The sequence below is a fragment of the Heterodontus francisci genome, chromosome 7 (assembly GCF_036365525.1).
Source record: "Heterodontus francisci isolate sHetFra1 chromosome 7, sHetFra1.hap1, whole genome shotgun sequence".
In the NCBI taxonomy this organism is placed as follows: Eukaryota; Metazoa; Chordata; class Chondrichthyes; order Heterodontiformes; family Heterodontidae; genus Heterodontus; species Heterodontus francisci.
The window spans coordinates 61,001,269-61,014,409 of NC_090377.1; the positions used below are offsets into that span (position 1 = coordinate 61,001,269).

At 40.0% G+C, this 13,141-nt stretch overlaps 1 protein-coding gene across 2 annotated transcripts in view; it reads right to left on the reverse strand.

Moving 5' to 3' along the window:
* pkp4 (plakophilin 4) overlaps positions 1-13,141 on the reverse strand; it is a 218,474-nt gene that overhangs the window by 168,585 nt on the left and 36,748 nt on the right. The window contains exon 1 of one of the 2 annotated variants that reach the window (XM_068035282.1): positions 5,257-5,382. In XM_068035282.1, the coding sequence (XP_067891383.1) occupies positions 5,257-5,307 (51 nt within the window). In that variant the 5' untranslated portion in view covers positions 5,308-5,382. Of the gene's footprint in view, positions 1-5,256; positions 5,389-13,141 lie in introns of those variants that run through there. The other variant, XM_068035283.1, reaches the window with a different exon arrangement.

Genomic DNA, 13,141 nt, shown 5'->3' on the forward strand with positions numbered 1-13,141 from the left:
ACCCTTGTTTACTTTAAGCAAACAGCAGGAATCAGCTGATAGAGGCAGTTCCGAACAGCAAAGGTGTGCCCTTATTGATTAAATCCAGGATTCGGGAAGAGGAAATCAACTGAAATTACTTATAAATGAATCAGTGTTTAAGGTGTGCTTGTTTAAACTGAAATACATAAACCTTAGATCTCAACAAATTTAAGATCTTCCCTTTCCAAACAGTATTATCAATTTAATTGGTAAAGAATGTAATATAGTAGGAATTACAGCTGGACGAGTCCAACTGAAATTGTGTCATATGCTGAAAGGATTTTAGCCTTTCACCAAAGATTATGTCCTTCCTGCACAGAGATTTGGTTAGCAAAATAATGCTCACAAATTATAAAATAAATTAGTCTTAAATAAAATTAGGCTTTGAATTTGTGAAGTGAATGTTAACATTAATTGCTGCTGTATAATTCTAAATAATGCCATAAATTAATGCAAGATATTAAATTCAGACATTGATCATTGTTTTGTTGAAATGAAAATTTCAACTTTATATTGTAGGAATTTTATGCAATAAACAGATTAAAATGTTGTTGAGGCACTGCAAATAATGTTTGGACAAAGGAGCTTGTTCACCATACTCTAACAGAAACCATGTTTATTCTGCAACCAAAGCTGCTGAAAAGCAGTTTCTGCTTCTCAGTAATGCTAAAGTTCAAGTACAACTCTGAATTTGGATCTCAATTTAATTCTGCAGTGAGACACAAACTGGGCTTGATACTGCAAGGAATTCAATCCTGTAGTGTTAAACAAGTTTCCTTATGTGCTCAGGGGATCCTTGTAAACGATTTATAAACTTTCCAGAACATACAAAAAGATGTTGAATGCGCAGAGCAAAGTCCCAGTGGCATTCTCAAAATATTTCACATTTAAACAGGCAGGAGTGGAATTCTGCAGCATAAACAAGGCACTGTCAACTGCAAACATTGTTGCCACCAGTCTCATATTGGTCGCCAACACATTTATACCCTAATGTCGGGAATGGAACTTTTGTTAGAGACAATAGCAGCATTATCACTCCGAACAGGAATAGTTTGGATGCAGAAGAAACCTTCCTTTACCATGTCCCAAACTCAAAATCTGCCCAGCGCACCATGAACAACTTTCCAAATTCTCCAAATGAGATTGCCATTTAGTGCTGAATAGAAATAGATATGCACTGTAAACTGTTAAAACCTGTACCATCTTGCTACTGCTTACCTATTTTTAATAAGCCTGCTCTTTTTTTTTTTTATAGCCCAAGTAAATGTCTCATTTGTTTGTTCAAAATCTACGATACCACAAGGTTGCTCATATTTTCTTTAAAGGCAATGACAAAGGTTTCTGATTAACCACATCTTAAAACATTACCAGACATTCACTAAGATGCACCCTGGCTCATAGGGAGAAGGGCGCATTTATACAACAGTAAAGCGAGAAAAAAACTTCAGGAGATGGAAATGTAACTAAATAAATTCACATTAATATGTGGTGACATTAATTCACATGAAAATGTACACAAATAATGCATAAATTGTACACAGACAATAGAATACTCAGAGGCAATCATTCAGAATATTTACTATTTTGTGCTCATGCCAAATTTTAAGCACGTTTACATCATTCATGATTCTCTCCACTTCTTGGAATCTCCCTTACTACTGCAACAATTGGTTATATTTTGCTGCGCTAGACCAGAGCCCAGAACTATTTTCCTTCCCAGGCCCCCTCAAGCATATCTTGTCCATTAAACCCACCTTTTCTCCCTCAATCCATTACCACTAAACTGAGCACCCAATTTTTACTGCCACAGCTGTTTTTTTCCCCCCTAGACATAATCTTGCCACTCTGATCACTCAACTTGTTTCTGCATATCACTATACATCCTATTGGGTCCCTTTTCCCTGTAGGATTTATAGATGGGACTTTTAATTTAATCCATTTCGGGGGTGACGCCCATTTTTAGCCTGAGCTCTCAGGTTTTAGATTATGTATTGAACCAGCATTGAGAGTAATGCTCTTTTTAAAAGATGTTATATTTGTCCTGAATTGTTGAATATCCTTCTTCAAATAACTTTTTAGTTGTTCACTTATCAATTTTATTTGCCTTCCAAGTGTCCCTGCCTTCATTTCCTTCCTGAACACACTGTACTCCTGACAGTTGTATTCAGTTCCATCCTCTTGATATGGATTTTGATATTCCAACCAGATCATTGCCTACTCCCACAACAGCATCCAATTCCAGCATTTAATTTCTCAAGCTCTAGTCTTTATCTAAATAAATTTTACCTTCATTTTCCCATATCTGCCTTTTGCTGTTTGACTATCTGCATGTCTGCGACATTGTGTCCATACCTACCAAATGACAACTGCACAATTCATGCCATTAGGGATTCAGTTTCCTCCTGCCCTCCCCTACTTACATAACCAGTTTAAACCTATTTTTTGATTGCAACCTCACAAATCTCTGTTCCTTTTTGGTTAAGATTCCCTTGTCTACCAGTCCTTTTTATTCTGGTAATTTTCACAATTATTTATGAAGGAAGCATTGTTAATTTCAAACCAGGATTGCAGTCACTTTGCCAGTATCTGCCAGTTCTGATGAAGGGTCACTGACCTGAAACGTTAACTCTGCTTCTCTCTCTGCAGATATGCAAATTTTTTTGCCCTCCTTGACTAATCACCACAAATATACTAAATAATTTTGTATTCTGTACATTTGAGTTTTGACGCAATCCTATGTGACTTTTAAAGCCCCTTCTGAAGGCAGCAGGGCAGGTTAATAGGGTGGTGAAAAAGGCATATGGGACACTTGCCTTTATCAATCGAGGCATAAGATTACAGAAGCAGGGAGGTCATGTTGGAGTTGTACAGAACTTTGGTAAGGCCACAGCTGGAGGATTGTGTGCAATTCTGGTTGCCACATTATAGGAAGGATGTGATTGCATTGGAGGGGGTGCAGAGGCGATTCACCAGGTTGTTGCCTGGGATGGAACAGTTAAGCTATGAAGAGAGGTTGGATAGGCTTGGGTTGTTTTCGCTGGAGCAGAGAAGACTGAGGGGTGACCTGATCGAGGTATACAAGATTATGAGGGGCATGGACAGGGTGGATTGGGAGCAGCTGTTTCCCTTAGTTGAAGGGTCAGTTATGAGGAGTCACAAGTTTAAGGTGAGGGGCGGGAGGTTTAACGGTGAATCAAGGAAGAACTTTTTTTACCCAGAGGGTGGTGACGGTCTAGAATGCCCTGCCTGGGAGGGTGGTAGATGCAGGTTGCCTCACATCCTTTAAAAAGTACCTGGATGAGCTCTTGGCACGTCATAACATTCAAGGCTATGGGCCAAGTGCTGGCAAATGGGATTAGGTAGACAGGTCATGTGTTTTAATGCATCGGTGCAGACTCGATGGGCCTCTTCTGCACTGTATTATTCTGTGATTCTTTCACCCTTAGTTTACCCCCATGTAGATTACTAGAGTCCCTCGAATTTCGGGAGAGATAGGGTGAGGGACAAGTGAAAATAAACACAAGTGGAAACATTTCATATACGTAAGTGATGTAATTTAGTGTAGGTAAAAGGAAAAGCACAAATCTGAAATAGAAAGTTATGATCCTGTAGTTTTTTTTCTGGGAAGAATGCAGTGTGCCTTTAAGGCTGGAAAAAGAGCCATACTGCTTTAAGGCAGCAAGCTCTAAAGACAGAGTCAAAGAATGCATTCTCGTTGCCTTGGATACAGCCACTGAGCATCGAAATACATTTATTACAATTTAATTTTAAATTGGCTTATAGTGCAAACAGTCTGTTCCAACAGGGAGACAGACAGACAGTTGTGTTAGCACCTGAAAGGGGAGCTCTCAGACCATTTCAATTGAAAGAATTTTTATCATCTCAAAATTCAAAAAAAGGTCAAGCCAAAACAGAGATCTCTGAATTTAAACTGAAGGGAGGGAAGTTAGACTGACAATCTTTATTCCTCAAAAATTCTAAAGCCAAATTAATTAATTTAAAAAGCGTTTGCAAGTCATTAATTGTTGAAATTCATCCCTGGAGAAAGAAATCATCACTTACTGCTAGAATTAGACTACGGACTGCTCTACTGTTGAACAACCTATTTCTCCCCATCGGATGGCTGCGAGGACTTCAAGCAACCTTGGACATTTTCACCTCTGGCAGGAATGTAAAATTGCAAGGACTCTTAAATTTTTCTATTTTAAACGTCTATATCTTTGTAGTGTTGAAGAATTTAGTTTTCAGAATTAAACAATTAATTTATTGATTTAAAGATACCTGGTTTGGTTAGCCTCATTCGGGGGTTAATAGATGGTACAATTTGGCTGGGTCTTGCTTCAATTTGGAAAGTTTAAAATGTTAGGTGATCTGTGGAGGGATAGGATTGAATTAACAGTGCGTTTCTCCCACCACAATCAATCATATATTTTGATTGGGGGCTTTGATTGGAGCAGTTGGTTGCAACAGGAACTGCCTTGTAGATTAGCATTTAAAACTGTTATAATGATTTGGGTGCAATTCTCCCTCTGATGCTGACTGACGTGCTGCAAATTTCCAGTTTGTATTGTGTTAGGTATTTGGCAAACAAGCCACACTTTTCATTTAGTAGAATATATTACTGTTTTACACCACAAAGAATCTCATCTGATAAAAGGAATTTTGCCAATTTCACAACGATATCATTGGAAGGCTACCCAGATTTTAATTTTATGACACTAACATTAATCAAGCATATAGCACTTATGAGCCAACAGCCTGTATGGCAATTAACTATACATAGAAACTTCTATTTTCCTGAAAGCACACATTCGATATATCCATTCTGCAAGTACAAACTTGTAAAGTCTACCATAGAAATGCAATGAAACATGATAATTTCTACAGAAAGCTTAACACATTGAAAAAAGAGGTAGGATAAGAAACATGAAAGAAAATCAGCTCAATTAGATACATGCTGCAGCTCAGTACCTGTAGAGTACAAAATGGTAACAATGAAACATTACACACACTGGTTTATAGCCATAATTTTAAAAAATCCTACAGATTTACAGCGATTATTTCCAAATGAACTGGAAATGAGTCATTAGAAGCAATTACATAGAAGTGATATAGTACCAAGTCTTTCAGTCCTATAGACTACAAAACTGAGTTATTAAGAATGCACAAGGATCAAAACGGAATTTCCTTTCCAGAACATATTGAAATGATTTAGCAGTATTATAACTACTGTACCTGTTCTTTGACTGAAGCCAGAATGGTGGTTGCTGTGGTCTCAGACTCCATGGCTGGATCAGTGTGAGGTTTCCCATGTGGGCAGCAGCCCCTATTCCATCAATAGGAACTTGTCAGGAGCTGACATGTTACCTAAATATACCAAAAAAAGTTTAAATCCTTTGCAAGTGTCTTAGCTACCATATTCCTGGCAATCATGTCTGGACAAGCATGCATATTTTTGAAACAGCGATTCATTTTAACAGGACAGGAAAACTTTCCATTCTTGCTTTTGACCTATCTCTCAACTGTCTCCTCCCCAGAAAACACCTTTGAACAATCCACAAACACAGTAATGACACAGTGGAGGGCATTCAACCCATCATCCTTGTACTGGTGGTAAAACATCAACTGGTGCAACCTACTTTGATGCCACTCCCCCATATCCCCTCAATCCTCCTTTTCAAGTACTTACCCAATTCCACTTTAAATGATATATTGTCAATAGCTGCTAGTGGCGAAGCAGTCAACTTCTAAATCAAAAAGCTGAAGATGCTGCAAACACTCAGGTCAGCAAGCATCTGTGGCAAGATTGGATGAGTTAACACTTACAGCTCAGACCCTTTTATCATTTTGATGAATGTTTACATCAGAGACATTAATGTTGTGATACTGCTTTAACTGTTTAACATGCAACTAGTTTAGCATAAATGTATGGGGGAGATGCTGGCATAGTGGTAATATCATTGAACTAGTAATCCAGAGGTCTGGGCTAATGCCCTTGGGACAAGTTCAAATCTCACCATGGCAGCTGGTAGAATTTGGACCAGGTAATTACAGGACAGTGAGTCTACCATCAGCGGCAGGGAAACTATTGGAAAAAATTCTGAGGGACAGGATTAATCTCCACTTGGAGAGGCAGGGATTAATCAAGGATAGTCAGCAAGGTTTAGTCAGGTGGAGATCATGTCTAACAAATTTGATTGAATTTTGAGGTGACTAGGTGTGTAGATGAGGGTAAAAGTAGTTAATTTCATCTACATGGACTTCAGCAAGGCTTTTGATAAGGTCCCACATGGCAGATTGGTCAAAGTGGTAAGCACCCATGGGATCCAGGGCAATTTGTCAAATTGGATCCAAAATTGGCTTAGAGGCAGGAAGCAGAGGGTGATGTTCAAGAGTTATTTTAGCAATTGGAAGCCTGTGACCAGTGGTGTACTGCAGGGAACGATGCTGGTACCCTTGCTGTTTGTAGTGCACATTAATGATTTAGACCCAAATATAGGAAGTATGATCAGTAAGTTCGCAGATGACACAAAAACTGTTGTCGTAAATAGTGAGGAAAGCCTTAGATTACAGGATGATATAGACAGGCTGGTAAGATGGTTGGAGCAGTTCAAGGGAATAACAATGGATGGTATGACCCTAGGAAGTAGAGGGTCAGAGGGACCTTGGTGTACTTGTCCATAGATCACTGAAGGCAGCAGCACAGGTTGATAAAGGTGGTTAGGGAAACTTGCCTTTATTAGCCAAGGCATAGAATATAAGAGCAGGGAGGTTATGATGGAGCTGTATAAAATGCTAGTTAGGCCACAGCTGGAGTACTGTGTACAGTTCTGGGCACCACATTACAGGAAGGATGTGATTGCACTGGAGAGGGTGCAGAGGCGATTCACCAGGATGTTGCCTAGGCTGGAGCATTTCAGCTAAGAGAGACTGGATAGGCTAGGGTTGTTTTCCTTAAAGCAGGGAAGGCTGAGGGGCGCCTGATTGAGGAATTTTTTTTTCCCCCCCACAGAGGGTGGGTTGGAATCTGGAACACACTGCCTGAAAGGGTGGTAGAGGCAGGAACCCGCAACATTTAAGGATAATTTAGATGAGCACTTGAAGCGCCATAGCATTCAAGGCTACGGGCCAAGTGCTGGATTAGAATAGATAAGTGCTTGATGGCCGGCAGAGACATGATGGGCCAAAGGGTCCATTTCTGTGCTGTACAACTCTGACTAAAAGGAAAAGTACGTGATTTCTCAGATCTGGAATTACCGGAGAGGATAATGGAGCTAGTTATTGCATCAGCTCTAACAGGGGCTTTCCAGAAAGACCTGTTAGATAAAGAAAAAGGATACAACCCTGAATGCCTCTTTAAAGGAAGGCAGGGAGTATGGAGCTATAGCTGCAAGCAGGCAGTACGTACAAGAGCTTGGAGCAGCACCAAACCATAGGCAAGGTAGCCAAGACACTTCAACAGGGCAAGGCATGAAGCAAGTGTGGTCTGATCCACAAATCATGAAATTGTCCTGCATTCAGGGATACCTGCAAGGCGTGTGGTCTAAGGGGGCACTGGGGCAAGACTGTACCATAGGTCTGGCAATGATGAAGCAGTCAGGCTACAGGCAGTCATAGCTCAATAAGCAGCAGGCACCACCCAGTGGGGGGGGGGGGGGGGGGGGAAAACAGGAAATTTTGCCAAATACCAATTTAAACATAAGCATGTCCATGAGGTAGGGAAAGACATGATCTGTGAAGGCAGTGCTGAAAATCGAACCAGCCTTTCACACGGTACCATTGCACACCACATGGATGCGGTTTAACTACAAATGAAATCATGTGCCTGAAGAGTGGTAAGTACAAGCTATGACTAAAGGTTAACACTGGGCAAGTGCCAACATTTTGCCACTTTGGATGCTATGTACCTAGCTAGATGGGAAACTATGCTACCGCCAAGAGCTACACTCACTGCATATAATAGTTCACCAATATGCTGTGTGGGAGCACTGATGGAGTGCAGATATAGAAATTCTGCATGGTCACTGCACGTCTAAGTTGTTGATACCAATGGTCCAGCAATAGCAGGACTACCAGCATGCAGTGAACTCTAGGTTGTAACGATTCACAAGATCAGTAATTTGTCAGTGCTACACAATCAAGGTAAACGTGACCCCATTTAGTCTATTCAGGATTTACAATGGAAGTATTTGATACTGTGGGCAGTTTCAGAGATGCTGTTCTTCATTTGAAAAAGACGATGCAGTTCCCTCCATACATCCACTATGGAAGTGCAGTGTCCGCATCAAGGACAAGCTAAAAACGAAGCTTGACATAATGGCAACGCAAAGAATTCACCTTGTTTAGCAACACAATGATTGGTGCAGCTCTATAACCGTTGTGATCAAGGATGGTACCAGAGTATGTCCAGATCCCAGAAGGTGAAACTGTGCACTCAAAAGCTGTCCTCACAAAATTCCTATTTTGCAAGAGTTCAATCTGAGATTTGAGGGAGCCAGGTTTTTCTCGAAGTTCGACACACACTGATACTGGCCAGTTCACCATGTTGAAGATTCACAGGAACTAAACAACTTTCATAACACCATTTTGAAGATATTGCTTTTTGCGCTTACCGTTTGGCCTGTCGGTAAATCAGAACCTATTCCAACAGCATATGAATGGCATCACTGAAACCGTTCCTGGATGAGTTTGCATAGCAGTCATGGGAAGCACTAAAGAGTATGACAGGAATCTTCACATCTTAAATGGTAACAGCCAGAAAAGGTGGTCCAGTGTTTAAACAAAAAATGTGTTGTCGGCTGCATCAACCTTTTCAGGTAAATATACTGATACAGGTATCAGACTGGATCCCAGTAAGGTTGAGGATATACATTATATGCCTACTCAAGACAAGGAAGATTTTCAGATATTTTGGTTTGTTTAATTTTCTAGCACCAGATATCTTGAATTTTTCACTTAGTGAACTTCTTAAAGGATACACCATTCTTGTAGCATGAAGATTAGTATGCATTCGATTCACTGAAAGTCTCTTTCTATAGAAGCAGGTTTGCAGTATTATAACCCGAGGGAAGAAACTATGCTTCAGGTGAATGCTTCAGAACAGGATGGAGTAGATTATGAGAATGTACACCAATTGCATTTAGTTCCAAGAGTTTGTCACCCACCCAGGTGAATTACTCAAACAGAACGAGAAATGCTGGTACTACTACTTATTACAAGGTTTCACATATATCTCTTTGGAAAATGTTCTGTTGTCGAGTCAGATCACAAGCCGTTGGTGATGATTTGGCAAAAACCACTCAAGTGCTCCACCTCAAATACAAAGGCTATTAATTAAGGTATAAGGGTATGACTGAGGATCAATATAAATCTGGAAACCTCATGGTTATGCCTAACACACTGAGCAGATTGCCTAACCCCAAGAAACAAGACGTACTGCTAGATGTTCAAGTAGATGACATGGATATAGAGCTGGAAGACATACGCTATCGACCTGATGCGCTAATGGAGTATTTTCCCGACAGTTTCTTAGACCAACACATTCTACAGTCGAACAGAGAGCAGGCTACTTTAGATTTGGTAATGTGTAACGAGACAGGATTAATGACCTCTTAGTAAAAGGTGCCTTGAGGTAGCCGTGATCACATGATTAAATTTCGCATTCAGTTTGAGGGTGAGAAAAGTGTATCTAAGACTAGTGTTTTAAACTTAAGGGTAATTATGAGGGTTTAAAGATAGAGCTGGCTAACGTTAACTGGGGAATTAGGCTAAGTGTTAGGTAATTAAAAAGATGCAGTGGCAGACATTTAAAGGAGACATTTGATAACACTCAGCAAAGATACATTTCAGTGAGAAAGACAGACATTCTCCAGGGGAAGGACACACCATCTATGGCTAACTAAGGAAGTTAAAAGATAGTATGAAATTGAAAGAAAAAGCATACAATTCAGCCAAGAGTAGTGGCAGGTTAGAAGAGTGGACAGAACATAAAAGAAGCAAAGAATGACAAAGGAAGAGAGAAATCGGAGTACAAAAGCTAGCATTTAATATAAAAATGGATAGTATAAGTTTCTACAGGTATTTAAAAACAGGCAACAGTAAGTAAAGTGGTGTTGGTCCTCGAGTGTCTGGGGAATTAATAATGGAAAAGGAGGAACTGGCAGAGGATTTGAACAGAGTTTTTGCATCAGTCTTCACTGTAGAGGATACAAATAACACCCAGAAATAATTGTGAATAAAGAGTTGCAAGGGAGGGAAGAAGGAACTTAAAACTATTACCATCATGAGGGAAAGGGTACCGAGAAAAATTATTAGAACTAAAAGCTGACAAGTCCCCAGGTCCTGATGGACTTCATCCTTGCGTCTTAAAAGAAGTGGCTGCTGAGATAGTGGATGTATTAGTTTTAGTTTTCTAAAATTCCCTAGATTCCAGAAAGATTGGAAGATTGCAAATGTAACTTCGATATTTAAAAAAGGAAGACAAAGCAGGAAACTACAGGCCAATTAGCTTAACATCTGTCGTAGGAAAAGTTCTGGAATCTATTATTCCGGTTATAGCAGGCCATTTAGAAAATCTCAATGCAATCAGGCAGAGTCAACATGGTTTTGTGAAAGGGAAATCATATTTAACCAATTTTACAGAGTTCTTGAGGAAGTAATAAGCAACATTGATAAAGAGGAACCTGTGGATGTGGTGTACTTGGATTTCCAGAAGGCATTTGACAAAGTGGCACATCAAAGGTTACTAAAAAAAGAGCCCATGGTATGGGGGTAACATATTAACATGGATAGAGAATTGGTGAGCTAACAAGAAACAGTGGACATAAATGGGTCATTTTCAGGTTGGTAAGCTGCAACTAGTAGAGTGCCACAGGGATCAGTGCGGGGGCCTCAATTATTTACAATCTAGATCAGTGACTTGGATGGAGGGACACAATGTATGGTTGCTAAATCTGATGACAAAAAGATAGGTAGGAGAGTAAGTTGTGACGAGGACATAAGGAGTCTGCAAAGTGATAGATAGATTAAGTGAGTGGGCAAAAATTTGGCATATGGAGTATAATGTGGTAAAGTGTGAACTTAATCACTTTGGCCAGAAAAGTAGAAAAAGCAACATATTCAAATGGAGAGACTGCAGAACTTGGGAGACGTAGAGGGATCAGAGTGTCTTAGTACACAAAACAGAGTTAGTATGCAGGTACAGCTAGTGATTATGGCAGAAAATGCAATGTTGTCATCTATTGCAAGGGGAGTGGAATATAGAGAGAGATGTTTTGCTACAGTTGTAGAGGGCATTGGTGAGGCCACATCGAGTACGCGCAGAGTTTGAGTCCTGAATATAATTGCATTGGAAGCAGTTCAGAGAAGGTTCACTCAACTAATTCCTGGGATGAGGGGGTTATCTTATGAGGAAAGATTGGACAGGTTGGGTCTGTATTCATTAGAGTTTAGAGGGATGAAAGGTGATCTTATTGAAACATACAACACCCTGAGGGGACTTGACAAGAGTTGATATTAAAAGGATGTTTACTGTTGTGGAAGAGACAAACTATGGGGCACAGTTTAAAAATAAGGGGTCTCCTATTTAAGTCAGATGAGGAGAATTTTTTTCTGAGGGTCGAAAGTCCGTGGAACACACTTTGCCAGAGAGCGGTGGAGGCAGGGTCATTGAATTTTTTTTTTTTTAAGGCAGAGGTTGACAGATTCTTGACAAACAAGGGAGTCAAAGGGTATCAGGAGTAGGGAGGAAAAAGTGGAGTTGTGTCCACAATTAGATTAGCCATGATCTAATTAAATAGCAGAGCAGACTAGAGGGGCCAAATAGCCTACTCCTAGTTCGTATGTTCATATTAGCTTTAAGAGAAGACTTCAAAAGATCCTGCTCTAAAAGGCATTATGGCAGCTTATAATTAGTGGACAGTCTTACACATTGCGAGGAACCCACAGATCTCAAACTTTTGGCCATACCGCGATGAGTTAAGAATATCAGATGTTATTTTTGAAGACAAATATTGATCCCAACAATGCTTCATCAAGATATCTCTCACAATTGCAGTAAAGTCACATGTGCATTAAAAAGTGCAGATAACTTGCATATGAGTCAGTTTATTGGTCAGGATTCAGTGACAGTGATGCATGCCAAGAGCATCAATCGACCAGAGAGAGTCACTTCATCCTCATGATGTTCCGTCACATCCATGTTCAAGGATAACCACTTACCTATTTTTCTTTTTCACTCATCACCGACTACTTCCCCAAGTTCTCCATTCTTTGACAATTGAGGGAAACACCAAGGGTAACCAATACACTGAGTGCAATTTTGAGTCTCTGGTTCCCCAAAGGAGACAGTAATCTGATAATGGTCCACAATATACTGGCAAGCCATTTCAGTGGGCTGTAAATCATGTTCCATCATCCCTGCGTTACCCAAGATCAAACAGCCTGAGAATAGTATGTACAGTAAAGTCATTTATTCTGAAATGCAGAGAAACTAACCGAGATCATCCAGTTGCAATGTTGCAGATACGAGCCCATAGATACAGCATTACCATCACCAGCAGAGATCATGCTCGAAAGGCAAATTAAGACAACTCTCGAGTCAACACTTAATGAGATCCTCATCAATTCAAGATAAACTACTGGTGAGGCAGGAAAAAAATGAATGTATAGAAACCATGCAGGTATGGAATTATTCCCTCTACAGATATGACAAAAGGTCAGAGTGATTCATCTGCAAGAAAGACATGGTTCCCCAAAGTGACAAAAGATCTGTAATGAGCCACGATCATACGAAGCAACCACCCCAAATGGAGTGACCTTGAGTAGGAACAGATGTCAGTTGAGTGTCATCTAACATCAGGCCTGACACTCCTGTTGCATCAAGAACATGTTCAAATTACAGTCTTAAGAATGTAGCTAAAGAAAGTGACATGCCACACCCAAGTCAAAGATGATTCAGTCCAAATCTACAAGTCAAGGAAGAGTATTGACAATTCCAAGTCACAACCAAAGTTTCAGTTACAAGATCAGGTCGAGTCAGCAGACCACCTGTACATTTCAGAGACACTTGATTAATGAACATGAGTAAATACATGTGTTAATATTCTTCACAACTATCCTA